Source organism: Salmo trutta, chromosome 19, assembly GCF_901001165.1.
Source record: "Salmo trutta chromosome 19, fSalTru1.1, whole genome shotgun sequence".
Taxonomy (NCBI): domain Eukaryota; kingdom Metazoa; phylum Chordata; class Actinopteri; order Salmoniformes; family Salmonidae; genus Salmo; species Salmo trutta.
Window position 1 is genome coordinate 14572646 of NC_042975.1, and position 26839 is coordinate 14599484.

General features: G+C 44.5%; 1 protein-coding gene across 8 annotated transcripts in view; it reads left to right on the forward strand.

The window, feature by feature from the left end:
- The first annotated feature begins 614 nt into the window (after positions 1-614).
- Positions 615-26839, forward strand: part of sytl2a (synaptotagmin-like 2a) — a 46205-nt gene continuing 19980 nt past the window's right edge. For 2 of the 8 annotated variants that reach the window (XM_029699823.1, XM_029699825.1), the window contains exons 1-4: positions 615-911; positions 17779-18354; positions 19949-20100; positions 22102-22228. In XM_029699823.1, coding sequence (XP_029555683.1) covers positions 18254-18354; positions 19949-20100; positions 22102-22228 — 380 coding nt within the window. In that variant the 5' untranslated portion in view covers positions 615-911; positions 17779-18253. The remainder of the gene's footprint in view (positions 912-17778; positions 18355-19948; positions 20101-22101; positions 22229-26839) is intronic. The other 6 variants (XM_029699821.1, XM_029699822.1, XM_029699827.1 and 3 more) reach the window with 4 other exon arrangements.

Consider the following 26839-nt stretch of genomic DNA (forward strand, 5'->3'; position numbering starts at 1 on the left):
GCATACCCATAACCTGATGCAGCCACCACTATGCTTAAAATATGGAGAGTGGTCCTCAGTAAAGTGTTGCATTGGATTTGCCCCAAACATAACGCTTTGTATTCAGTACAAAAAGTTAATTTTTGCAGTATTGCAGCCTTGTTGCAAACAAGATGCATGTTTTGGAATATTTGTATTCTGTACAGGCTTCCTTATTTTCACTCTGTCAATTAGGTTAGTATTGTGGAGTAACTACAATATAAAAAATATCCAAATAAAAATATCAATTTGACATTATGAGGTATTGTATATAGGCCAGTGACAAAAATAAATAAATATATTGAATCAATTTTAAATTCAGGCTGTAACACAACAAAATGTGGGAAAAGTAAAGGGGTGTGAATGCTTCCTGAATGTTCCACTAACTAACGGAAATCTGGACACTCAAACATTAGGGTAACATTATAAACCCGTTCTCTTTCCCTAGGAGTGTTAGCTGGTAGAGCAGCACATTACATTTCGGATAAAGTATAAAGGCAAGGTGTATGTATGTATGTATGTATGTATGTATGTATGTATGTATTCCGTTATTTCTCCCCCCATTAAACTTTACATTCCCATGCACACACACACACACACACAAACGCAATCTCCACCCAGACTTAATAAATTAGTTTAAACTAATTTAAACAGTCACAAAACCAATAGAACAACGAAGTTAACATTCATATGTCTTTATGACATGTACATCATCAACAAATCTCTCATTGAGTAGCGAGGCTCACCAGGAAATGGCAGCATCTAACGAAATCTTTCATGCTGTGAGTTTCGACTCATCGGCTGAGCCTCGTGCTTGGGTTTGGACATAATCCATTTCCTCGGGACCACTCAAGAAGTTGTTCTCACGGTGCGACGCAGTTGTCTTGTCTTGGGTAAGTGTTATCTGCCGTTTTCTGAATATAAATTAAAACAATGTTTATTTTTCTCTATGTATTGCGTGCGATGATAACAGTCGTGTTTTAATAAGGCTATTTCTGAATACTGTACCTAACGCAATATTTTGCCATAAAACAATACATTGCGGGAAATGTTACATATTGTAAATCAACTGCCGCACTTGATTTATGCCGTGTGATTCTTGTTTCTTGGATTCAATAAAACTTGCAAACTGATCATTTTGCCAATACCCCATTGTTACGTAAATTCAATTGAAGTTCCAATTCAACTTTATCTCTCCCATCAGGCTCTGCTAAACAGAATCAGATCAGTGAAAAATAATGTGTAGGCCCTAGCTCTAGAAAAAATATCAGATCACAACATTAAAATGATATGAGGACATACATTTTGGGAAGGATTATTTTTCATGCATGTTCATGCTTTGTTGAAAGGCCAGTTAAAAGTTAATCCAAGGGCCATGGTGTTTGTGAATTTGACCCTAGACCCTGATCTGGGGTCAGTTTTGAATTTCCTCCACTAGTGGTTAGTGTTGGGGGAGGAGAAGCTGATCCTAGATCTGTACCTAGGGGAAACTTAACCCCAGAGCCCAGGTGGACAGGCCTCCTTTAAAATATCAACTTCCATTGGTCTCAATTGAAAATATTTGTGCCAGGAGCATTGGATGCTGCATGCACCACACTCAAGTCAACCTCTAAATTGGTGAGCTCTCTGAAGTGAGCAAGCACAGGGCAGACGTTCTTATGCAAGCTACACTCATTAGATGTTTCACCTACAACCATACATTGTAAACAAATACCAAAAAATGGTACACTCCATTAACATTTGTATTATGTTCTCTGCAAACCTGTGGCTTAACATTGACCTCACATATTTGCACATATTTTCCTTCGATCACACAGTCCCAGATGACTGGTACTCTGTTGTAACATGCAAGCATTCCTTTTGGTTCTCTAAGCGTTTCTTTCATGACTTCTCACAAGGTGTGTAAAGGAGGGGGGGTTAAAATCCCTATTAGCATACATCCTGTTTCTAGCATACAAATCATTTGTACAGTACATCGTGTTGCCATAGAATGATATGTGGTTGGTGAGTTCTAAACGCCAGATTTTTAAATGTGTTCAACAGCGCAGATGTATAACAAACCTAAACCAAGAGTAGCCTAGAATGTAAATGAAAATAATTATGCATATTCTTATCTGAGATCTTCCCTTAGCTGCCTATTCATAGACTGATCCGGCCCTACTGGCATTGGGAAAACATGTCAGCTTTAAAGGCCAGTGTAAAGAAAGGTGATACCTAGTCAGTCAGTTGCACAACTGAAAAACATTAAACCGAAATGTGTCTTCCGCGTTTAACCCAACCCCTCAAAGTCAAAGAAGAGCAGGGGGCTGCCTTAATCAACATCATCAGGGAGCAGTTGTGTGGTTAACTGCCTTGCTCAAGGGCAGAACAGGTGATTTTTCTACTTCGCCAGCTCAGGGATTCAAACAAGCAACCTCTTGGTTACTGTCCCAACGCTCTAACCGCTAGCCTACCTGCCACCCCAAGTGTACTGCCCTCTGATTGTGGAACTTAGTTAGTAGGTTTATACATTAGATGTCTGTTTTTATTTCAGTCTCATGCATTTCATCCGGCGACAAAGAACGAATAAAAGTATTTTACTGTAGCTCCATTAGCCATTTTGTTCTAACCTATTTTACGATACATTCCTCTACAACATTGAAAGACACATGGACTACTACAAGCAATGTATGTGCCCATATTGCTTATCACTGGCATAGTTGTCTTGGTTCAAACTTCCATTCTCTGAAGGAAGTGCTACTGCTGCAAATAAGGAAATGCAGTCTAATCTGATTGTGTACATAGCAAAGCAACCAGTCCCCTTGGGGAAAACAGGATTTGTTGCATTCTTTAAAGTTAATGATGTGCTCTGTTTATATCCCTGGTAATGGGCGGCTGGTAGCCTAGCGGTTAGAGTGTTGGACTAGTAACCGAAAGGTTGCAAGATCAAATCCTAAGCAGACAAGGTAAAAATCTGTCATTCTTCCCCTGAACAAGACAGTTAACCCACTGTTCCTAGGCTGTCATTGTAAATAAAAACTTGTTCTTAACTGACTTGCCTAGTTAGATTTAAAAAAATGGTGAAGATGATTGGTAATCCCCTAGTACCTCAAGCTTTGCCAGTCACATTGATTTGGTTTCCTTTGACCACAGTCACACAGTCCCAGATCATTGGTACTCTGTTGTAACATGCAAGCATTCCTTTTGGTGCTCTGTGTTTCCTTCAAGACAGCTCACCAGTTGTGTAAAGGAGATTGGCGCTTGATAGTTCATTTCCATACCATGTTAATCACTATGGAAATTTGCTGATAGCTGCTTTATTGAGGAAAAATGTACTTACTATGACTGTGATATGAGGTTGTCCCACCTAGCTATCTTAAGATGAATGCACTGTAAGTCACTCAACTGTAAGTCACTCTGGATAAGAGCATCTGCTTAATGAATGAAATGGAAAATGGAAAAATGTATTTGATGAGGTTGTGCGCCCCGTGGTGAAGTTGCCCCTAGGTACAGATCTCGGATCAGCTTCCCCTACCCCAATCCTAATCTTAACCATTTATGAGGAAAATGCTAAACTGACCCAAGATCAGCATCTAGGGGCAATTTCACCCTATTCCAGGTTGAGCAGATTCTCTCTGTGAATGAAGCACCTCTTTATGGCTCACTTATGACTCAACCTCAGAGCCAGCAGAATTCAACAGTTCTGTGATTGAATAGAGAACAATTTTGCTTCCAAATATAGTCAAAGGCACCTCTCACTGATGTTGCATAATATCCTGCTTTGTGCTAATGGTGAGATTTTATCAGGTGTTTAGATTTCAACCGGGCCAGCCACGTATCATTCTATGGCAAATAAGTGTGCAGTAGTTCCAGTGAAGAGAAATCTTAATGCTACAGCATACAATGTCATTCTAGACTATTCTGTGCTTCTAACTTTGTGGCAACAGTTTGGGGTAGGCCCTTTCCTGTTTCAGCATGACAATGCCCCCGTGCACAAAGCGAGGTCCCTACAGAAGTGGTTTGTAGAGATCGGAGTGGAAGAACTTGACTGGCCTGCACAGAACCCTAACCTCAACTCCATCAAACACCTTTGGTATGAATTGGAATGCCGACTGCGAGCCAGGCCTAATCACCCAACATCAGTGCCTGACCTCATGAATGGTCTTGGAAGCAATACTGATTGGAAGCAAGTGTCACAGGCGTCGATGAAAGGTGACCAAAATGCAGCGGGTATAGTGCTCATCTTTCTTCTTTATTTGGAAAGAACACTCAAAACAAAATAAACAGACGGTGAAACAGTTCCATAAGGCACACAGGCTATACAGAAAATAAACACCCACAAAAACACAGGAAAAACAGGCTGCCGAAGTATGGCTCCCAATCAGAGACAACGAAAGACACCTGCCTCTGATTGGAAGCCATACCTGGCCACACATAGAAAAGAAACATAGAAATAGAAAACTAGAACCAAAATCCCCTAGAACCAAAAAACCCCAAAACACACAAAACAAACACCCCCTGCCACGCCCTGACCAACTACAATTACAAATTACCCTTTTTACTGGTCAGGACGTGACAGTACCCCCCCCGCCCCAAAGGTGCAGACCCCGACTGCCTCCAAAACATAAAAAAACACAAAACCAACCCCAAACCTAAAGGGAGGGAAGGGAGGGTGGCCACCGTCAACGACGGTTCCTGTGCTACACCCCCCCTTCACCAATCCTCCCACTACGGAGGTGGCTCTGGGCGTAGCTCCCGTTCCGAAGACTCTGAGCTGAGTGGTGTCGCTGGAGGCCCCGGGCTGAGAGGCGTCGCTGGAGGCCCCGGGCTGAGAGGTGTCGTTGGAGGCCCCGGGCTGAGAGGCGTCACTGGAGACCCCGGGCTGAGAGGCGTCGCTGGAGGCCCCGGGCTGAGAGGCGTCGCTAGAGGCCCCGGGCTGGAGAGCGTCGCTGGAGGCTCCTGACTGGGGAGCGTCGCTGGAGGCTCCAGGCTGAGGAGCGTCGCTGGAGGCTCCGGGCTGAGGAGCGTCGCTGGAGGCTCTGGGCTGAGGAGCATCGCTGGAGGCTCCTGACTTGGTTGCGTCGCTGGAGGCTCCAGGCTGAGGAGCGTCGCTGGAGGCTCTGGGCTGAGGAGCGTCGCTGGAGGCGCCTGACTGGGGAGCGTCGCTGGAGGCTCCGGGCTGAGGAGCGTCGCTGGAGCCCTCCTGCGTGGAGCTGGGACCGGTCTCCCCAGACTGGGAAGACTTACAGGAAACTGGGTGCACAGAGCAGGCACGAGGCACACTGGGCCGTGGAGGCGCACCAGAGGTCTGGAGCTCAGGGCTGGCACACTCCGTCCTGGCTGGATGGTCCCTGTAGCCCAGCACGGGCGGAGCGCTGGCACAGGGTGAGCAGGGCTGTGCTGGGGAATGAGGGCTGCCGTGCGCAGAGCAGGCGCAGGATAAGCTGGACTGAGGAGACGCACTGGCGGCCAGATGCGCTGAGCAGGCACACTCCTTCCTGGCTGAGTGCCAACTCTAGCACGGCAACGCTGCGGAGCCCGTACCGACCGCACCGGACTGTGCGTGCGGATGGGTGAGATAGTGCGCATCACCCCGTAATGCATCACCCCGTAATGCATCGCTCGCCCCTCTGCACGCCTGCTCAGTCGTGCCCTCTCTGCCAGTACCTCCTTCCGGAATCTCGCGTCAAGCTCGGCGCTCGACTCCTTTCTCGGCTCCGGTTTGCTCCACGGCTCCCTCCGAATAGCCCGGGAAGTTAGGTCAGGGTTCCCCCTGACCTAGCAACACTCCCCTTATGCCCCCCAAAAATAATTTTTGGGGCTGCCTCTCCACATCCTGATGTCGTGTCTTTGGCTATGCCGGATTAAGTGATATGACATGCTAACTTATAAAATGATTTCTCTGTAATTAATATTACCTGATTAAGCTAATCATGTAAATGTAATTAACTAGAAAGTCGGGGCACCACGGAAGAACGTTTATAGAGCTGTTATCTTCCGAATAAACTCTTAAAATACTTAGTAATATTTTACATCGATAGCAGTCAATATTAACCCTTATCTTATTTTCAGTCTCATAATGAAAGTTGTAAATTCTTGGTTATCTTCACGAACCCTGGCTAACAAGTTGAATCAGCAATACAAAATTGGGTTTAATTATTTATTTACTAAATACCTAAACTAATCACACAGAATTACAAATACACAGAATACCAATGATGTCATACAGAAAACGTCCCGGTGGACGGAACAGATATGACGGCTGGTTACACAAAGGAAAGGGGGTTGGGCTTGAATGAAAGGGCGGGAAGACTTAGGAACAAAGAAACAGCAGCTATGCTATCGTAAATACATTATCTTATGCATTCTAAATTACCGCCCATTTGGAAAAGGAAAATGCAATAAATATTTACTCTGAGCTGCGCTTCGGTAGATTGGTCGTAGATGCTGGCGGGTTGGCCAACAGATCTTCCTGTAGTGGAAGAATGTCAATGGTGGTAAATTGGATACGTGGTGGTATCTTCGTCTGGTTGTTAGACTGGATCCGTCGTCCGTCCTTTCCTAGCCCACGTTAGCAGCGGCTAACTCAACGGCTAGGAAGTATCACTTCTGTAGTGAATAAGCTCAAAGTTCATACCAGTTCATACCATAGCTCACGCCGAGGTTGGCTTAGTTCTGTTCTTGACATGTGTCCTTCTAACGTAGAGGCTGCAGACCTCCCGTACTGGAACTACTGAATGTCTTTTCGTCAAAGGCTTATATAGTGGAGAGGGAGGAAGGAGGTGTTTCATCGTTTATAACCCCCTGTCTCTTCACAGGGTTGGGCCACTGATCGAGCAGGGCACTTTCCTTATGAAAACCCAATTCTCTCATTTGGAAGCTAAAATTACATTTAATCTCCTAACAAACAATTTCAATATCAAACATTTCAATTGCATAACAATTCCATGTGACTCTGATAACTAGAGGGTGTATACTTTCTCAGGTACAGTTTATGTCGTCCTGTCATCAATCATAATGTCCCAGATAACAATGAACTGACCTCCATACTCATTACATTATCAAGCATATTTCCAACTGGTTTTATTACCAAAATATGGTTCCTTTTCCCCATTTGTTTGATGTTCCCAGACTCTCTATATTTAACATAGGCTATTCAAGTCCTTCAGTAGGGTCAGAGAGAGAGGGGAAGGGAGAAAGGTATTTATGGGGGGGTCATAAACCTTACCCACAGGCCAACGTCATGACACTGAATAGGAGGGTACAACGCCTCGTACCTCCGTCGTTCCCTCTTTGCTTCCTCCAGCTCCACCTTCGGGCGCTGGTACTCCCCAGCCCAGCTCCATGGACCCTTGCCATCGAGGATCTCCTCCCACGTCCATGACTCCAAATACTTCTCCTGCTGCGCCTTACCCCGCTGCCTGGTCTTCTTTTGGTGGGTGGTTCTGTCACAGGCATCGATGAAAGGTGACCAAAATGCAGCGGGTATAGTGCTCATCTTTCTTATTTATTTGGAAAGACCACTCAAAACAAAATAAACAGATGATGAAACAGTTCCATAAGGCACACAGGCTATACAGAAAACAACCACCCACAAAAACACAGGGAAAACAGGCTGCCTAAGTATGGCTCCCAATCAGAGACAACGAAAGACACCTGCCTCTGATTGGAAGCCATACCTGGCCACACATAGAAAAGAAACATAGAAGAGCACCACTCTTAGAGCACCAAAAGGAATGCTTGCTTGTTACAACAGAGTACCAATGATCTGGGACTGTGTGACTGTGTGGTCAAAGGAAACCAAATCAAATAAAATGTTATTAGTCACATTGTCAAAGGTCTAGGTGATGCGGGTAAGGCGGAGTCAGGCGCAGGACACAGAGATGAGTAATAACCATAACTTTACTCAAAAACAATATTCCACGAAGGAGACAAATAATCAGGTCACAAAACGAGACAACTTGACAATAACAAACACGCACAAAACCAAGGGGGAAACCAGAGGGTTAAATAGGGAACAATGATTATGGAATGGAAACCAGGTGTGTATAATGAAGACAAAACAAATCGAAAATGAAACGTGGATCGGTGGTGACTAGAAAACTGGTGACGTCGACCGCCGAACGCCGCCCGAACAAGGAGAGGGACCAACTTCGGTGGAAGTCGTGACACACATGCGTCGTAAACCACAGGTGTAGACTAACAGTGAAACTTCCCAACAATTGAGAGAAAGAAAATAGAAAATAATAGAAAAGTAAAACACGTAATAATAAAAGTAATAATAAATACACAATGAGCAATGGTAACTTGGCTAGATACACGGGGTACCAGTACCGAGTTGATGTGTAGGGGTACGAGGTAATTGAGTTATCTATGTACATATAACTAGGAATAAAGTGACTAGGCAACAGGATAGATAATAAACAGTAGCAGCAGCATATGTGATTAGTCAAAAACAAGTTTGTGCAAAAAGGGTCTGGGCAACTATTTAACTAACTATTTAGCAGTTTTATGGCTTGAGGGTAGAAGCTGTTCTGGGTCCTGTTTGTTTCAGACTTATTGCATCGGTACCGCTTGCCATGCGGTTGCAGAGAGAACAGTCTATGACCTGAGTGGGTGGAGTCTTTGACAAAAACAATTGGGCCTGCCTCTGACACCGCCTGGTATAGAGGTCCTGGATGGCAGGGAGCACGGCCCTAGTGATGTACTGGGCCGTACGCACTACCCTCTGTAGCGCCTTGCTGTCGGATGCCAAGCAGTTGCCATACCAAGCGATGATGCAGCCAGTCAAGATGCTCTCAATGGTGTACCTTTTGAGGATCTGAGAGCCCATACCACATTTTTTCAGCCTCCTGAGGGGGGAGAGGCATTGTTGTGCCTTCTTCACGACTGTGTTGGTGTGTGTGGACCATAATAGATCCTTACAGCCCTGTCGATGTGAATGGGGCGTGCTCGGTCCTACGTTTCCTGTAGTCCACGATCAGCTCTTTTGTCTTGCTGACTTTGAGGGAGAGGTTGTTGTCCTGGCACCACACTGCCAGGAGTCTGACCTCCCTATAGGCTGACTTGTCGTCGTCGGTGATCAAGCCTACCACCGTCGTGTCGTCAACAAACTTAATGATGGTGTTAGAGTCGTACGAGGCCACGCAGTCATCGGTGAACGGGGACTGCAGAAGGGGACTAAGCACACATCCTTGAGGGGCCACCGTGTTGAGGGTCAGCGTGACGGATGTGTTGTTGCCTATCCTCACCACCTGGGGCGGCCCATCAGGAAGTCCAGGATCCTGTTGCAGAGGCAGGTGTTCAGTCCCAGGGTCCTTAGCTTAATGATGGGCTTGAAGGGCACTATGGTGTTGAACGCTGAGCTATATTCAATGAACAGCATTCTCACAGAGGTGGCAGAGGGCAGTGTGGAGTGCAATAGAGATTGCGTCATCTGTGGATCTGTTGGGGCGTTATGTGAATTGTAATGGTCCAGGGTGCCTGGGATGATGGTGTTGATGTGAGCTAGAGTGGGCAGCACCCCCACACCAAAATAGTCTATCATCACTGTCAATTGTGAATGATAATTCTTCACGTTTTACCAGTGAATCTTCAAACTGTGTCTGCATACTAATCATATGATCTCAATCAGTTTCATGGGAATATACATTTAGATCTTCTGGAATTACTGTTTAGTGAGCAAATTAGAGCAGATGGTGTTAAAAAACTATATAGCCTTCCTGTATTTTGTTTTAATCCAAGCACATTCTGCCTAGTGCTTTGTGCGGTTGAGTTTTGGTCGTATTATAATTAAAAAAATTAATTATAATGACTATTTCGCTAACCATCCGAAAATTTAATAAGAAATGAGGTGGTGTTTTTGTTGTAACAGTAACGTTATACTATGCTATTATATTTGGTTATGTTGTGTAGAATACTAATGAATCATTTTGTGATCTTCCAAGACATTCAGCTTTGAGCTAACTTTACTAAACCAGCAGCATTGTGATAAGTGGCTGAGCGACACTCAGGCAGCACTACCCCTGCCTGCTCCCGCTGCACTACCCCTGCCTGCTCCCGCAGCACTACCCCTGCCTGCTCCCGCAGCACTACCCCTGCCTGCTCCCGCTGCACTACCCCTGCCTGCTCCCGCTGCACTACCCCTGCCTGCTCCCACAGCACTACCCCTGCCTGCTCCCGCAGCACTACCCCTGCCTGCTCCCGCTGCACTACCCCTGCCTGCTCCCGCTGCACTACCCCTGCCTGCTCCCGCAGCACTACCCCTGCCTGCTCCCGCAGCACTACCCCTGCCTGCTCCCGCTGCACTACCCCTGCCTGCTCCCGCAGCACTACCCCAGCCTGCTCCCGCTGCACTACCCCTGCCTGCTCCCGCTGCACTACCCCTGCCTGCTCCCGCAGCACTACCCCTGCCTGCTCCCGCTGCACTACCCCTGCCTGCTCCCGCTGCACTACCCCTGCCTGCTCCCGCAGCACTACCCCTGCCTGCTCCCGCTGCACTACCCCTGCCTGCTCCCGCAGCACTACCCCTGCCTGCTCCCGCTGCACTACCCCTGCCTGCTCCCGCTGCACTACCCCTGCCTTGCTCCCGCTGCACTACCCCTGCCTGCTCCCGCTGCACTACCCCTGCCTGCTCCCGCTGCACTACCCCTGCCTGCTCCCGCTGCACTACCCCTGCCTGCTCCCGCTGCACTACCCCTGCCTGCTCCCGCTGCACTACCCCTGCCTGCTCCCGCAGCACTACCCCTGCCTGCTCCCGCTGCACTACCCCTGCCTGCTCCCGCAGCACTACCCCTGCCTGCTCCCGCAGCACTACCCCAGCCTGCTCCCGCAGCACTACCCCTGCCTGCTCCCGCAGCACTACCCCTGCCTGCTCCCGCTGCACTACCCCTGCCTGCTCCCGCAGCACTACCCCTGCCTGCTCCCGCAGCACTACCCCTGCCTGCTCCCGCTGCACTACCCCTGCCTGCTCCCGCAGCACTACCCCTGCCTGCTCCCGCTGCACTACCCCTGCCTGCTCCCGCAGCACTACCCCTGCCTGCTCCCGCAGCACTACCCCTGCCTGCTCCCGCTGCACTACCCCTGCCTGCTCCCGCAGCACTACCCCTGCCTGCTCCCGCTGCACTACCCCTGCCTGCTCCCGCTGCACTACCCCTGCCTGCTCCTGCTGCACTACCCCTGCCTGCTCCCGCAGCACTACCCCTGCCTGCTCCCGCAGCACTACCCCTGCCTGCTCCCGCAGCACTACCCCTGCCTGCTCCCGCAGCACTACCCCTGCCTGCTCCCGCTGCACTACCCCTGCCTGCTCCCGCAGCACTACCCCTGCCTGCTCCCGCTGCACTACCCCTGCCTGCTCCCGCTGCACTACCCCTGCCTGCTCCCGCAGCATTACCCCTGCCTGCTCCCGCTGCACTACCCCTGCCTGCTCCCGCTGCACTACCCCTGCTGCTCCCGCTGCACTACCCCTGCCTGCTCCCGCTGCACCAAAAGACACGCACCTAGTGGTCTATAGTCTACTCTGTTGACTTGTGATAAATGTGATGATGTAGAAGCAAGAGACCACGTGTGGCTGTTTTATGAAAATCTGGGAATATTTGTCAAAGGAAACATTTCTGGTTGGTCTCAGGGAATGTGAAACAGCTAGTATGGGAGTCTTTTAAAACAGGATTGAGTGAAGTAGCAGCAAATATGTTGAATGAGCAACTAATGTACATGGACAGCCTCACAAGTTTGACGAAATTACCTTATATCTTTCAGTCTAATACAGCTATTTACCTACTTGTGTAGCTCTACGTCAAAAGCACACTTTTTAAAATTAGTTAGTCCTAAATATCCTCTCTAAGCTTAGCTAGAATTTAGCCGAAAGGATTTGAAAAATGCCTATGACATTGGCCTACGTCTCGTCTTGCGCTGCGCAAAATATCAAATATCAATAACGATTGGAGTTAAACATCACCAGTACCACATACTTATGACATATACCGTGCCTTCGGAAAGTATTCAGACCCCTAGACGTTTTCTACATTTTGTTACATTACAGCCTTATTGTAAAATGGATTAAATAAAACATTTTCCTGAGCATCTACACACAATACCCCATAATATCAAAGCAAAAACAGGCTTTTAGAAATGTTTGCTAATTTATAAAAATGTTAAATATCTTATTTACTTAAGTATTCAGACCCTTTGCTATGAGACTCGAAATTGAGCTCAAGTGCATCCTGTTTCCATCCTTGATATTGGTGATGTAAGATGTTTCTACAACTTGATTGGAGTCCACCTGTGATAAATTCAATTGATTGGACATGATTTGGAAAGACACACACCTGTTTATATAACGTTCCACAGTTGACAGTGCGTGTCAGAGCAAAAACGAAGGAATTGTCCGTAGAGCTCCAAGACAGGATTGTGTTGAGCCACAGATCTAGGGAAGGGTACCAAAAAATGTGTACAGCATTGAAGGGAGAGAAGAGCCTTGGTCAGGGAGGTGACCAAGAACCTGATAGTCACTCTGACAGAGCTCTAGAGTTCCTCTGTGGAGATTTGAGAACCTTCCAGAAGGACAACCATCTCTGCAGCACTCCACCAATCAGGCCTTTATGGTAGACTGGCCAGACGGAGCACATGACAGCCCATTTGGAGTTTGTCAAAAGGCACTTAAAGACTCTCAGACCATGAGAAACAAGAATGCCAAGCGTCACGTCTGGAAGAAACCTGGCACCATCCCTACGTTTTTTTTCAGCGGCATAGACTCGGAGACTAGTCAGGATCGATGCAAAGATGAACGGAGCAAAGTACAGAGAGATCCTTGATGAAAACCTGCTCCAGAGTCTCAGACTGGGGCGAAGGTTCATCTTCCAACAGGACAACAACCCTAAGCACACAGCCAAGACAACGCAGGAGTGGCTTCGGGACAAGTCTCTGAATGTCCTTGAGTGGCCCAGCCAGAGAGGATATGCAGAGAGTAATGGGAGAAACTAACCAAATACAGGTGTGCCAAGCTTGTAGCATCATACCCAGCATCATACCCTAGAAGACTCGATGCTGTAATCACTGCCAAAGGTGCTTCAACAAAGTACTGAGTAAAGGGTTTGAATACTTATGTAAATACGGTATTTAATTATTTATTTTTTACAAATTTGCAAAAATGTCTATCTAGGCCAAATAGGGGAGAGGCGTTGTGCTGTGAAGTTTGCTGTTCATTTGAGCAATATTAGATGGAACGGCATTCCATGAAATAATGGCTCTCCAGTCCACCTGGCCGTGCTGCTGCTCCAGTTTCGACTGTTCTGCCTGCAGCTATGGAACCCTGACCTGTTCACGTGCTTGTTGCACCCTCGACCCTTGTTGCACCCTTGACCCTTGTTGCACCCTGCAGCTATGGAACCCAGACGTGCTTGTTGCACCCTCGACAACTACTATGATTATTATTATTTGACCATGCTGGTCATTTATGAACATTTTAACATCTTGACCATGTTATGTTATAATATCCACCCGGCACAGCCAGAAGAGGACTGGCCACCCCTCATAGCCTGGTTCCTCTCTAGGTTTCTTCCTAGGTTTTGGCCTTTCTAGGGAGTTTTTCCTAGGGAGTTTTTCCTAGCCACCGTGCTTCTTTCACATGCATTGCTTGCTGTTTAGGGTTTTAGGCTGGGTTTCTGTACAGCACTTTGAGATATCAGCTGATGCACGAAGGGCTATATAAATAAATTTGATTTGATTTGATTTGATATTGTATGCTTTCTTGAATTTGTTCTGGATTTGGGGACTGTGAAAAGACCCTGGTGGCATGTCTGGTGGGGTAAGTCTGTGTCAGAGCTGTGTGTAAGTTGACAATGCAAAAAATTTGGGATTTTCAACACATTAATGTTTCTTATAAAAATAAGTGATGCAGTCAGTCTCTTCTCAACTCTTAGCCAAAAGAGACTGGCATGCGTAGTATTTATATCAGAAATGGCTAATATATGAATATTATCTGATGTTAGCAAGTTATTGATTTCATTAAACTTATTTCTAAGGCTACATATGTTAATATGGCTTAGTTTCAGCCATTTCCTGGGTAGTTGTCTCAAAGAGAGAAATACAGTGGCTTCCGAAAGTATTCACCCCCTTGGCATTTTCCCTATTTTGTTGCCTTACAACCTGGAATTAAAATAGATTTTTGGGGGGGTTTTGAATCATTTGATTTACACAACATGCCTACCACTTTGAAGATGCAAAATATTTTTATTGTGAAACAAACAAGAAATAAGACAAAAAACAGAAAACTTGAGCGTGCATAACTATTCAGCCCCCCAAAATCAATACTTTGTAAAAACTTGAGCGTGCATAACTATTCAGCCCCCCAAAGTCAATACTTTGTAGAGCAACCTTTTGCAGCAATTACAAGTGCAAGTCTCTTGGCGTATGTCTCTATAAGCTTGGCACATCTAGCCACTGGGATTTTTGCCCATTCTTCAAGGCAAAACTGCTCCAGCTCCTTCAAGTTGGATGGGTTCCGTTGGTGTACAGCAGTCTTTAAGTCATACCACAGATTCTCAATTGGATTGAGGTCTGGCCTTTGACTAGGCCATTCCAAGACATTTAAATGTTTCCCCTTAAAACACTCGAGTGTTGCTTTAGCAGTATGCTTAGGGTCATTGTCCTGCTGGAAGGTGAACCTCTGTCCCAGTCTCAAATCTTTGGAAGAATTTCCCTGTATTTAACGCCATCCATCATTCCTTCAATTCTGACCAGTTTCCCAGTCCCTGCCTATGAAAAACATCCCCACAGCACGATGCTGCTACCACCATGCTTCACTGTGGGGATGATGTTCTCGGAGTGGTGAGAGGTATTGGATTTGTGCCAGACATAGCGTTTTCCTTGATGTCCAAAAAGCTCAAATTTAGTCTCATCTGACCAGAGTACCTTCTTCCATATGTTTGGGGAGGCTCCCACATTCCTTTTGGCGAACACCAAACATGTTTGCTTATTTTATTCTTTAAGCAATGGCTTTTTTCTGTCCACTCTTCCGTAAAGCCCAGCTCTGTGGAGTGTACGGCTTAAAGTGGTCCTATGGATAGATACTCCAATCTCTGCTGTGGAGCTTTGCAGCTCCTTCGGGGTTATCTTTGATCTCTTTGTTGCCTCTCTGATTAATTCCCTCCTTGCCTGGTCCGTGAGTTTTGGTGGGTTTCCCTCTCTTGGCAGGTATGTTGTGGTGCCATGTTCTTTCCATTTTTTAATTATGGATGTTTAAAGTTTCTGATATTTTTTATAACCCAACCCTGATCTGTACTTCTCCACAACTTTGTCCCTGACCTGTTTGGCGAGCTTCTTGGTCTTCATGGTGCCGCTTGCTTGGTGTTGCCCCTTGCTTAGTGGTGTTGCAGACTCTGGGGCCTTTCAGAACAGATGTATATATACTGAGATCATGTGACACTTAGATTGCACACAGGTGGACTTTATTTAACTAATTATGTGACTTCTGAAAGTAATTGGTTGCACCAGATCTTATTTAGGGCCTTCATAGCAAAGGGGTGAATACATATGCACGCACCACTTTTCATTTCATTTCACCAATTTGGACTATTTTGTGTATGTCCATTACATGAAATGCAAATAAAAATAAATGTAAATTACAGGTTGTAATGCAACAAAATAGGAAAAACGCCAAGGGGGATGAATACTTTTGCAAGGCACTGTAATATGGAAAAGAACAAACAAAGCAAGATATATTTTTTTGAAAACATTCAGCAGTCCACTAATGAGTTGGTGTGTGTAAGTGTGTGTGTGGGCTGCGGGGTTGAAGCTACAAACCCATAGGCTTGGTTCTCTCATCCCTTCCAGGCTTCTGGGAGGGAGGGTGGACAATGAGCCTGTCGTAGCGGATGTAAGCAATGTCCCCACGCGCTCTGGCAGGTTTCATGGCTGGGATCAGTTCTTTCCTCTTCTGGAGCACAGCTTTAGGATAGTCCTCATTGAGGAAGATATACGTTCCTCTCAAGTTCTTGGCTCTTTCCAGAACAGCTACCTTGTACCTGAACCTCAGGAACTTGACCTCTATCTGCTTGGGTCTGTCACCTGGGCCGGGGGTGGGTTTTCCAGTCCTGTGGGCGTGCTCTACCTCAATCTTCCTGTGGTCCATCTTCAGTTTCTCTAAGATCATTTCCCTCATTTTGTCTTGAGACTGCGTCCAGGTCTCATGTGGACATTCTGCAATTCCGTCCGCAACAGTGTTGTTCTGTTTTGATTGTCCCTCGAGGTTATCTGATTTCTCTGTCATTATTATCATGGATTCACATACAGAACTGATGTCCTCTCTCAATGACTTACAGATTGCTGTCATCTTGCCGTTTTCCTGTTTAAACTCATCGAGCTGACCCTGGGAGAACTGCAAACTGTTCTTCAGGTCCTGGACCTCTCTGTGTGGTCGTCCATTATTGTATTAGTTGACTCCACCAGTATTTGGGCACAAAACTTGAAGCTATTTTCTAGTTGTTGTAACAACTGCTTGTAGAACTCTTTTTGTTTGTTTAAAAGATCCTTCACCTGTGATAGAGAGAAACCACTTTCTTCAACGGTACTCCCACCAGCTTTGGTCTTTGTCATGGTAGCAACGTAGGCTACGCTGTTAGTCCTCGCCGTTCCGGACAGAGCAGGTCACAGTGATAATGGAAATAGAAACAAACAGCATGGATCTAGACAGTCACAAGACAGGACAATGCTCGGTTCCAGCCACAAGGTCTAACCGCATCGTGGTATGCGTTCTAGCCCTCATGGAAACTTTGCTAGCTTGATAGGCAGCTAACAGTGGCAGCTAGGCTAGCTGCTACACCAAGCAGCTCATCAGACCATTGGTCGGCAGGATCCCTGGACAGATAGCAGCAGTCCCAGCAACGGATGCCAACCCCGTTGCGGGATCCAAACTCAAAAAGTAGCTAGCTAGTAACAAAACTTTTTCAATAGATCACTTTTTCAGAGACTTTCAAAACTTTCCAAAACAACAAACCAAGTTCTCCCTCATTCCACGTTGAAAAGGAAGTGACGACGTTCAGTAATGTTGTGCTCTCTCCTCCGTCCTCTCTCCTCCGTGACCCGGAAACCGATAAGTGGTCAAGTGGTCAGGGAGATGTCAATTTGTTAGTAGGCGAACAGAAGAGTGTCCTCACTGATACTCACCTTTCATCGAGGATTCTCCGTAAAACGGCAGCTATCCATTACAGCACCATTCCACTGTCTCGTCATACATCAGCTCCAGTTCGAAGTTCACCTAAACAAGTTCATTCTTCGTCATTTGAACCGTTTACTCATACTATAACTTAAACCGTAACTGAAACAAAAACTGATTGTAGGAAAATAAAATGGCCTTTCCATATGGATACAAGTCCTAAACTGGTGGCTAATTTGAGTTAAGCTTAATTCAATTTTAGGACAACTAGGGCTTTCTCTAAGGGAATCCACTCAAAATGTTTTTAAGAGTGTTCAAACGCCACATTCTCTCAGTCAGCTGACAATACCATATCACATGTCTCCTATAATCACAACGCCTCACTCTGACTCATGAGGTTGATATGCCTGTTACCCCAATCATGGGAAATGATTACATTTGAATACTTGATGAAAAGGCTCTGGAATAAAAAGCTATTAAAGGGGAAAAAAATTCAATAAAAGATCATGAAAGTATTTAGAGAATATGTAAGAAGATGCAGGTCTGTATGTTTTAGTGTCAGTCTAAAATAAGTATTATTATTATTGATTATTTTAAATTCTTATATTGTGTTTTGCTGTGTTTTGCAGGTGCTAATGATGGATCCCTGACCACCACCACATATATACGAGCAGCTGCACCAAGTTAACCCTGCCGCATGCATACAAACCTGGCAATACATTCCCCTTCAGCAAGGAGAGTGCAAAAAGGTCATCAGTAATACTGAGATTGAGACAGAGGTCTGCCAAACACCTACCTGCTCCCCTCACCCAGCCATCTACCCACAGAATATGAGCCTTTGGAAACTCAACTTACGCATGGACTTTAGCACGTAAACCACCTTCACTAACCCACACGTTGACTTCAAGGACCTCTGTACCAGGGGCTGCTGGAATTCCAATAACCCATATCCATAACTATACGTGGATTCTCCACCAAGCCACTGACCCAAAATAGGGAGAGCCATCACCATCACAGACTCACCCTGAACAGTGGCTTTGAGTGGAGTTGGCAACCATTTTGTTTTCTGAGAAGAGATAAGACCTGCAGGGTGGGCTCGGCACCATGATTGACCTGAGTTACCTGACGGAGGAGGAGCAGGAGATGATCCTGTCCGTATTAAAGAGGGACACAGATCTGAAGAGGGCTGAGGAACAGCGTGTGAAGTGAGTTCACAGGATGCCTTAGAGTTAAGATTGCGTTGTCTGTGGATCTGTCAGGGCTGTGTGCAAATTAGATTGGGTCCAGAGTGTCTGAGATGATAGAGTTGATGTGTGCCAGCCTTTCAAAGCACTTCATTATTACAGATGTGAGTGCTACAGGGCGGTAGTCATTGTGGCAGGATGCCTTAGAGTTTTTGGGAACAGGAATGATGGTAGTCAGCTTCAAAAATGTGGGGATTACAGACTGGGACAAGGAGAGGTTGAAAATGTCTGTGAAGATGCTTGCCAGATGGTAAGCACATGCCCTGAGGACACGCCCTGGAATACAGTGGTAGGGTTAAAGAAAAGTATTACAGCAGTGTGGGGAAACTCCAAGATATTAAAGAGATTCTAAGGTACTTTTATATAGTTTTTTAGCCAGTAGTTCTGTAGTTCTGAAAGTAGTCCCCAAAAGTTGTCCCCAAAAATTGCGTACTACCTCACATATGTGCAGATATGTGCACCACGTCATTGCTCTCTCACTCTACTGTGTGTACGTCTTGCTAGCTGTCACTCAAATGGCGAGGGGCTGTAGCTCATTCGCTAGAACTCAAATTGCTAGGGGGCTGGCAAATGTGGGGGAAAATATAAGGGAAAATGGCGCAGAACAGCATGCAGAAAAACAGTTGCTTTCAAACTTGGGATAAAGTGGCTAATTGAGGTAAGACAATAATAAAAGTTCTGGAGCATGTCTTTAATAGATATGCCTGTTTCCTTATTATTTTTATCCTAATTTGTTTAATAATAAAAACATTGGTTTGGGTTGACTACAAAGGCATTTTAAAATAAAAATCATACTGCTGAGATATGTGAAGAGCCTCATTAACAATAAAAACACAAGGTTGTGATGGAATTCAAACTGCTTTTGTATTTAAAAACTTACTGGGTGTACCTTCTACTGCTTTTGTATTTAGAAACTTACTGGGTGTACCTTCTACTGCTTTTGTATTTAAAAACTTACTGGGTGAACCTTCTACTGCTTTTGTATTTAAAAACTTACTGGGTGAACCTTCTACTGCTTTTGTATTTAAAAACTTACTGGGTGAACCTTCTACTGCTTTTGTATTTAAAAACTTACTGGGTGAACCTTCTACTGCTTTTGTATTTAAAAACTTACTGGGTGTACCTTCTACTGCTTTTTCTCAATTAATTCAAAATATAAATGGTTTGAATATTACACACACATTCTCTCTCTCTCTCAAACACACAAGCACTTAGACAACATGAATTCAAACGTGTGCTTGATTGCACTGTGTTTTGTTCATAAGAAATGTTGACAAGGTGTTGTTGCAATCATGTGAAACAACTGTAATACATGGGACTCATAACAAGGATTACATCACAGATTCATAACCAACAGCATGCACCTTCATAAATAAAAACGAGCACATATGCTTATGTTACTGTAAATGCCCCTGCTAGCAGGAAACTCAATAAGGTTTTCCAGGTTCTGACATAAGCTGTCATCAACTTATTGTATTGCCTCTGCCTGGTCTCCATTACTGGTTTTCCATTGTTAAGTGAACATATTTTGAACGTTTACCCTCTCTCCACTTAGGAATCTACAAAAGCAAGAATGTGACAAGGGCAAGCTGAAGTACCTGACTGGAGAGTGGTTCTATGAGACAAAGTCAAGGCGCCACAGAGACAGGATCCATGGTTCTGACATCATCAAAGCATCCATAAGTCGGAGGAAACCTGTGACCATATGTGAGTTATAGCCGTGTCAAGCTATGCATCTTTAGACGGTCGTTGAATCTTGCAGAGACCATTACGGGTTTGTATGACTAAATGCTGCATTGCAGAAATTGCTCACAGATTCCCTTAAAATGTACAGTAACTCTATTCCTAGGCATTTAATTTGTTGAAATATTGTTTGGTGGATATTACATTGCTGAACATTGATATACAAGTAAAACTAAATGCATGCTCTTCAACTGATCGCTGCCTGCACCTGCCCGCCCGTAAAGCATCACTACACTAGACTGTTCTGACTTAGAATATGTGGACAACTACAAATACCTAGGTGTTTGGTTAGAATGTAAACTCTCCTTCCAGACTCACATCAAACATCTCCAATCCAAAGTTAGATCTAGAATTGGCTTCCTATTTCGCAACAAAGCATCTTTCACTCATGCTGCCAAACATACCCTCGTAAAACTGACCATCCTACCGATCCTCGACTTCAGCGATGTCATTTACAAAATAGCCTCCAATACCCTACTCAACAAATTGGATGCAGTCTATCACAGTGCCATCCGTTTTGTCACCAAAGCCCCATATACTACCCACCACTGCGACCTGTACGCTCTCACTGGCTGGCCCTCGCTTCATACTCGTTGCCAAACCCACTGGCTCCAGGTCATCTACAAGACCCTGCTAGGTGAAGTTCCCCCTTATCTCAGCTCACTGGTCACCATAGCAGCACCCACCTGTAGCACGTGCTCCAGCAGGTATATCTCTCTGGTCACCCCCAAAGCCAATTCCTCCTTCGGCCGCCTCTCCTTCCAGTTCTATGCTGCCAATGACTGGAACAAACTACAAAAATCTCTAAAACTGGAAACACTTATCTCCCTCACTAGCTTTAAACACTAGCTGTCAGAGCAGCTGGGCAATGTAACCTCTGGCTACCTTCTGTTGTGGATTTCAGATTTGAGGTAAATAATACTTTTTTTTTAAGTTGGTGAGGCGGGTTGCAGGAGAGTGTTTTGAGGTTGAGTTTTCAGAAACAAATATGTAAAAAGATATGCGAAGAAAATATGTAAATATATATTTACACGGGACACGACAAGAGGAGGACAAAGGACGTCTGACTACTATGCCATCTTGGGGAAGAAAACATAGCCCATCTATAAATAGCCCAAACAATTACCTCTTCCTCTACTGTATTAATTTATTTATTTATTTTGCTCCTTTGCACCCCATTATTTCTATTTCTACTTTGCACTTTCTTCCACTGCAAATCTACCATTCCAGTGTTTTACTTGCTATATTGTATTTACTTCGCCACCATGGCCTTTTTTGCCTTTACCTCCTTTATCTCACCTCATTTGCTCACTTTGTATATAGACTTATTTTTCTACTATATTATTGACTGTATGTTTGTTTTACTCCATGTGTAACTCTGTGTTGTTGTATGTGTCAAACTGCTTGCTTTATCTTGGCCAGGTCGCAATTGTAAATGAGAACTTGTTCTCAACTTGCCAACCTGGTTAAATAAAGGTGAAATAAAAAATACAAAAATATGAACAGTTGACTCTGAAACAAGAACACAAAAGGATAATTAAATAATGCATTTTACTCTTCATGTACCCCTCTGTCATGTGCAGGCAGTTTTGCTCTCTAGAATAGCATTAGTTTTCCTATTTTCTATAGCTGGTTGACGTTCAGTAGACATAGAGGGTGTTGCACTAATAGGAATGCTCATTCCATCCTTCACTTCATGAGAGGGATGGCTGTTAGATGTATTGTGACATATAGAGTGGAGGTGAGTTGGACTCATGCTCTCAGGATGAGGTAGCCCTGCCTGCAACTTCAAAATCAATGTCACCCTCGGCCCAAAAGTGAATTTCCTCTTGGCTTAATGGTCGGTTTCCCGAGCAGTAGATTGGGGTTTAGATCCCACCTGTGACACAGACATACAGTATGTGTCTTCATCTGGTTTGTCAGTGGTTTTACTGAGGCCTGCATCCCATTTGTTCTGTGTTGTAGTGGAGCTCTCCCAGATGTGGGCAGAGAGGCCCAGCTTCGTGAACAGTGAGAACCAGGATGTGTATGTTCCTCCAGAACTCTCGGGCCTTTTAGAGGAGCCACCGGCTCAGCACAAGAACTACTACAGGTGAGAGTTCCATGATATGGGCCCATTGTGCAGTGATGGAAAAATTGTCATACTTGAGTAAAAGATACCTTAATAGAAAATGACTCAAGTAAAAGTGAAAGTCACCCAGTAAAAAACCTACTTGAGTAAAAGTCTAAAAGTATTTGGTTTTAAATATACTTAAGTATCAAAAGTAAATGGAAAATAATTTCAAATTCCTTATATTAAGAAAACTAGATGGCAACATTTTCTGTTTTTTTTAAAATTTACGGATAGCCAAAGGCACGCTACAACACTCAGACATATCATTTACAAATGAAGCATGTGTTTAGTGAGTCCGCCAGATCAGAGGCAGTAGGGATGACCAGGGATGTTCTCTTGATAAGTGTGTGAATTAGAATATTTTCCTGTCCTGCTAAGCATTCAAAATGTAACAAGTACTTTTGGGTGTCAGGGAAAATGTATGGAGTAAAAAGTACATACTTTTCTTTAGAAATGTAGTAAAGTAATAGTTGTCAAAAATATAAATAGTAAAGTAAAGTACAGATATACTTAAGTAGTCATTTCAAATATTTTTACTTAAGTACTTTACACCCCTGCCATTGTGTTCATGTTTTTAGAAACTATGGTTGTTTTTAGGGCTGTGTGTAACGTCCATTTTTATAGTTTACTTTGTTTGTCATCTCTCTCCCTTTCTCCTGCTGCGGCTGCTTCCTACCCACAAAGCCTCGCCCCCTGTCACACAAGCGGCGCAGTTCCTTCTCCTCGATGTTAGATTCAAAGTTAGACACATACGTTTGCATGCTGTTCTGTTAGATAAAATGCAGTCAACAGATTGTTTGAAACAAGAATGATGCTGCTTTCCACTTTCTTCTTACGGTTTTTTACAATCGCTAGGACCCATTTCTCAATACTTAGGTCACTTTTTCAAAACTCTTCACACAGTTCTCCTAACCAACTTTCAGCTTGGCACAGTAGTTAATTTCACATCCAAAATGTAGTAAAACTACCAAAACACTTCATACATGTCTCAAATCAACTAATTCTTCCATAACACTAGCAAAGTTTGTCACCCAACAAGCACACTTTGTCACTCATTAAACAATGACCTAAAAAATACTAACAATAGGTAGTATTACACAATGTTTTCTTTTGTAACATTTCTTTACAAAACAAGAATGACACCTCTCTACTGTTTAGAATTCACTGCCGTATATGTTACAGGAATGAATCAGACATGATGCAATATGCTTCAATATGTTTTTTGTAATGTTTTGGCATTGAGTGATTCCAAAATACAATCATTTGTATATACACCATCTACCGATACAGATGCAGTAGCAATGCTAGTCAACCCTGTCTTCTGCATTTGGCCACAGGTTCTCATCCACATCACATCTTATGTCATCTTGGGAAATACACCTAGGAAAGAATCTTTTGGCATGCCTGGTCCATCCCTGGCAATCTTCTGCAGATATGTCATTTCGTCCAGGAGGGACATTTGATCATGTGGATGGTGGTCATAAACCTTCCACCTCCATGAGGAAAATAATTCCTCACTGGGGTTGAGGAATGGAGAGTAAGGTGGGAGGAAAAGTGACACCATCCTGGGATGGGCTACAAACCACTCTGTGACTGCACAGGAGTAGTGAAATCCCACATTGTCCCATACAATTACAAAAGTTGGCCGATTTCGCCTCTTTGCAACCCTTTCCTCACCTGGCACAACCCTTCCATAGAGGTCATCCAGGAATGAAATGAGACGCTCGGTGTTGTACGGCCCAATTAACAGCAATCCATCAGAGGATACTGCTGCACACATTGTGATGTTGGCACCCCTCTGGCCCGGGACATCCACTGTGGCTCTTTTCCAAATCACATTCCTTCCTCGCCGCCGTGTTTTGGCCAAGTTGAAACCAGCCTCATCCACAAAGATGAATATGTGGGGTGTTTGCCTGGCTTCAATCTCCATGACTCTCTAAAATAAATCCACAAGGCAACATAAGAGTTAGGCTGTTATGGTAGTTTACATTATAGCTAAAAACATGCCATTGTGTGCCTCTGCCCTGTTTGGTTTTGTTCAAAACCAGTTCTGTATTTTATAGTCATTTTACCTGGACTTATTGGTTCCTGAGTTGCTTGACTCGTTCAGAGTTCCTCTCAAAGGGGACAGTGTACAACTGCTTCATCCTGACTTGATGTTGTTTCAGGACTCTAGAAATAGTTGTTATGGTTACATTGTGAATATTTCCAAATGTAATGTTGTCTGCCAACACTCTGTCCCGAATCTCTGTGAGTTTTATGCCATTGTTTCGGATGACCATATCAACGATTGCAGTTTCCTGCACAGCAGTGAGAATCCTACCTCTCCCGCCTGTGGGGGGTAACTGTTGGGTCCTAAGCAGAAATACAAAAGCAATTACACACAAGTGGGTTTGGAGGCTTTGCTCAATTTATTTCTGTAATGTGCAATTCAGTCAGATGCCCTTGCAGAATGCACATCTTACCTGTTGTTTTGCTGGAAATGTCTCACAATAGATGCCACTGTTGAGCGTTGCAGATTTGGCTGCACTCTCAGACCAGCCTCTCTCATTGATAGACCATAATTTATTACATGATCAATTATAGTAGCCCTAATCTCATCTGAGGCTACAACTCTTGATCTTCCTCTCAGTCTTCTTCCAACATACGTACTCCTTTCCCTATCCCAGCCACTCAAAGTTTTGTTGCTTTGCATTATTTACCAACTTATGCTAAGTAGTGCAATGCCATTGAGAGATTCTTAATTACTGCATTTTAAACAGGTAACAAACAGACAGATATAAGAAATGAGAGCAGTTTGTGAGATATCGCTCTTCCTGTCTTCGGAAAGTATTCAGACGCCTTGACTTTTTCCTCATTTTGTTACGTTACATGAGATATGAGATTCGAAAATTGAGCTCAGTTGCATCCTGTTTCCATTGATCATCCTTGAGATGTTTCTACAACTTGATTGGAGTCCACCTGTGGTAAATTCAATTGATTGGACATGATTTGGAAAGGCACACACCTGTCTATATAATGTCCCACAGTTGACAGTGCCTGTCAGAGCAAAAACCAAGCCATGAGGTCGAAGGAATTGTCCATAGAGCTCCGAGACAGGATTGTGTCGAGGCACAGATCTGGGGAAGGGTACCAAAACATTTCTACAGCAATGAAGGTCCCCAAGAACACAGTGGCCTCCATCATTCTTAAATGGAATAAGTTTGGAACTACCAAGACTTTTCCTAGAGCTGGCTGCCTGTCCAAACTGAGCAATCGGGAGAAAAGGGCCTTGGTCAGGGAAGTGACCAAGAACGAGATGGTCACTCTGACAGAGCTCCAGAGTTCCTCTGTGGAGATGGGAGGAGCTTCCAGAAGGACAACCATCTCAGCAGCACTCCACCAATCAGGCCTTTATGGTAGAGTGGCCAGACGGAACCGCTCCTCAGTAAATGGCACATGACAGCCCGCTTGGAGTTTACCAAAAGGCAGCTGAAAACTCTCAGACCGTGAGAAACAAGATTCTCTGGTCTGATGAAACCAAGATTGAACCTTTTGGCCTGAAAGCCAAGCATCACGTCTGGAGGAAACCAGGCACCATCTCTACGGTGAAACATGGTGGTGGCAGCATCATGCTGTGGGGGTGTTTTTCAGTGGCAGGGACTGGGAGACTAGTCGGGATTGAGGGAAAGATGAATGGAGAAAAGTACAGAGAGATCCTTGATGAAATCCTGCTCCAGGGCGCTCAGGACTGGGGCGAAGGTTAACCTTCCAACAGGACAACGACCCTAAGCACACAGCCAAGACAACGCAGGAGTCTCTGAATGTCCTTGAGTGGCCCAGCCAGAGCCCGGACTTGAAACCAACCGAACATTTCTAGAGAGACCTGAAAATAGCTGTGTAGCAATGCTCCTCATCCAACCTGACAGCTTGGGAGGATCTGCAGAGAAGAATGGGAGAAACTCCCCAAATACAGGTGTGCCAAGCTTGTAGCGTCATACCCAAGAAGACTCGAGGCTGTAATTGCTGCCAAATGTGCTTCAACAAAGTACTGAGTAAAGGGTCTGAATACTTATGTAAATGTAATTTTTCAGTTTTTTATTTTTAATAAATTTGCAAAAATTTAGAGAGATTTTTGAGGTAAAAAAACGATTTAATCAATTTTAGAATAAGGCTGTAATCTAATAAAATGTGGAAAAAGTAAATGGGTCACTGTATGTCTTGTCTTCACCATCAAAGAAGTAAGCTAACTTGAATCTCAGCACCTGTTTAGTAAGGCTGTCACATACTTTAATTGGGATCAAGCATTAGCCCAGATCATATGGGCATGATTGCTAAAGAAGGATTCATTCAGACATTACAGTAAGTAGACATTTAGTCATCTGCTTCTAAGGTTAGAACTCACATGCTCTTGTTTTCCTTGGTTTCCACAGTCAGGGTACTTCTCATTCATACATTGTTGAGGAATGTATGTTGTGTGAATGAGTGGTACCATTACACTCTAAAACCAAGGAAAACAACTGGACTGCAGTCAGCCATCTACAGTGAAAATATCTGAGATGTGAAAATGTGAGTTTTTTGTAAATGTTGATACATGCAATACTTGGGGCT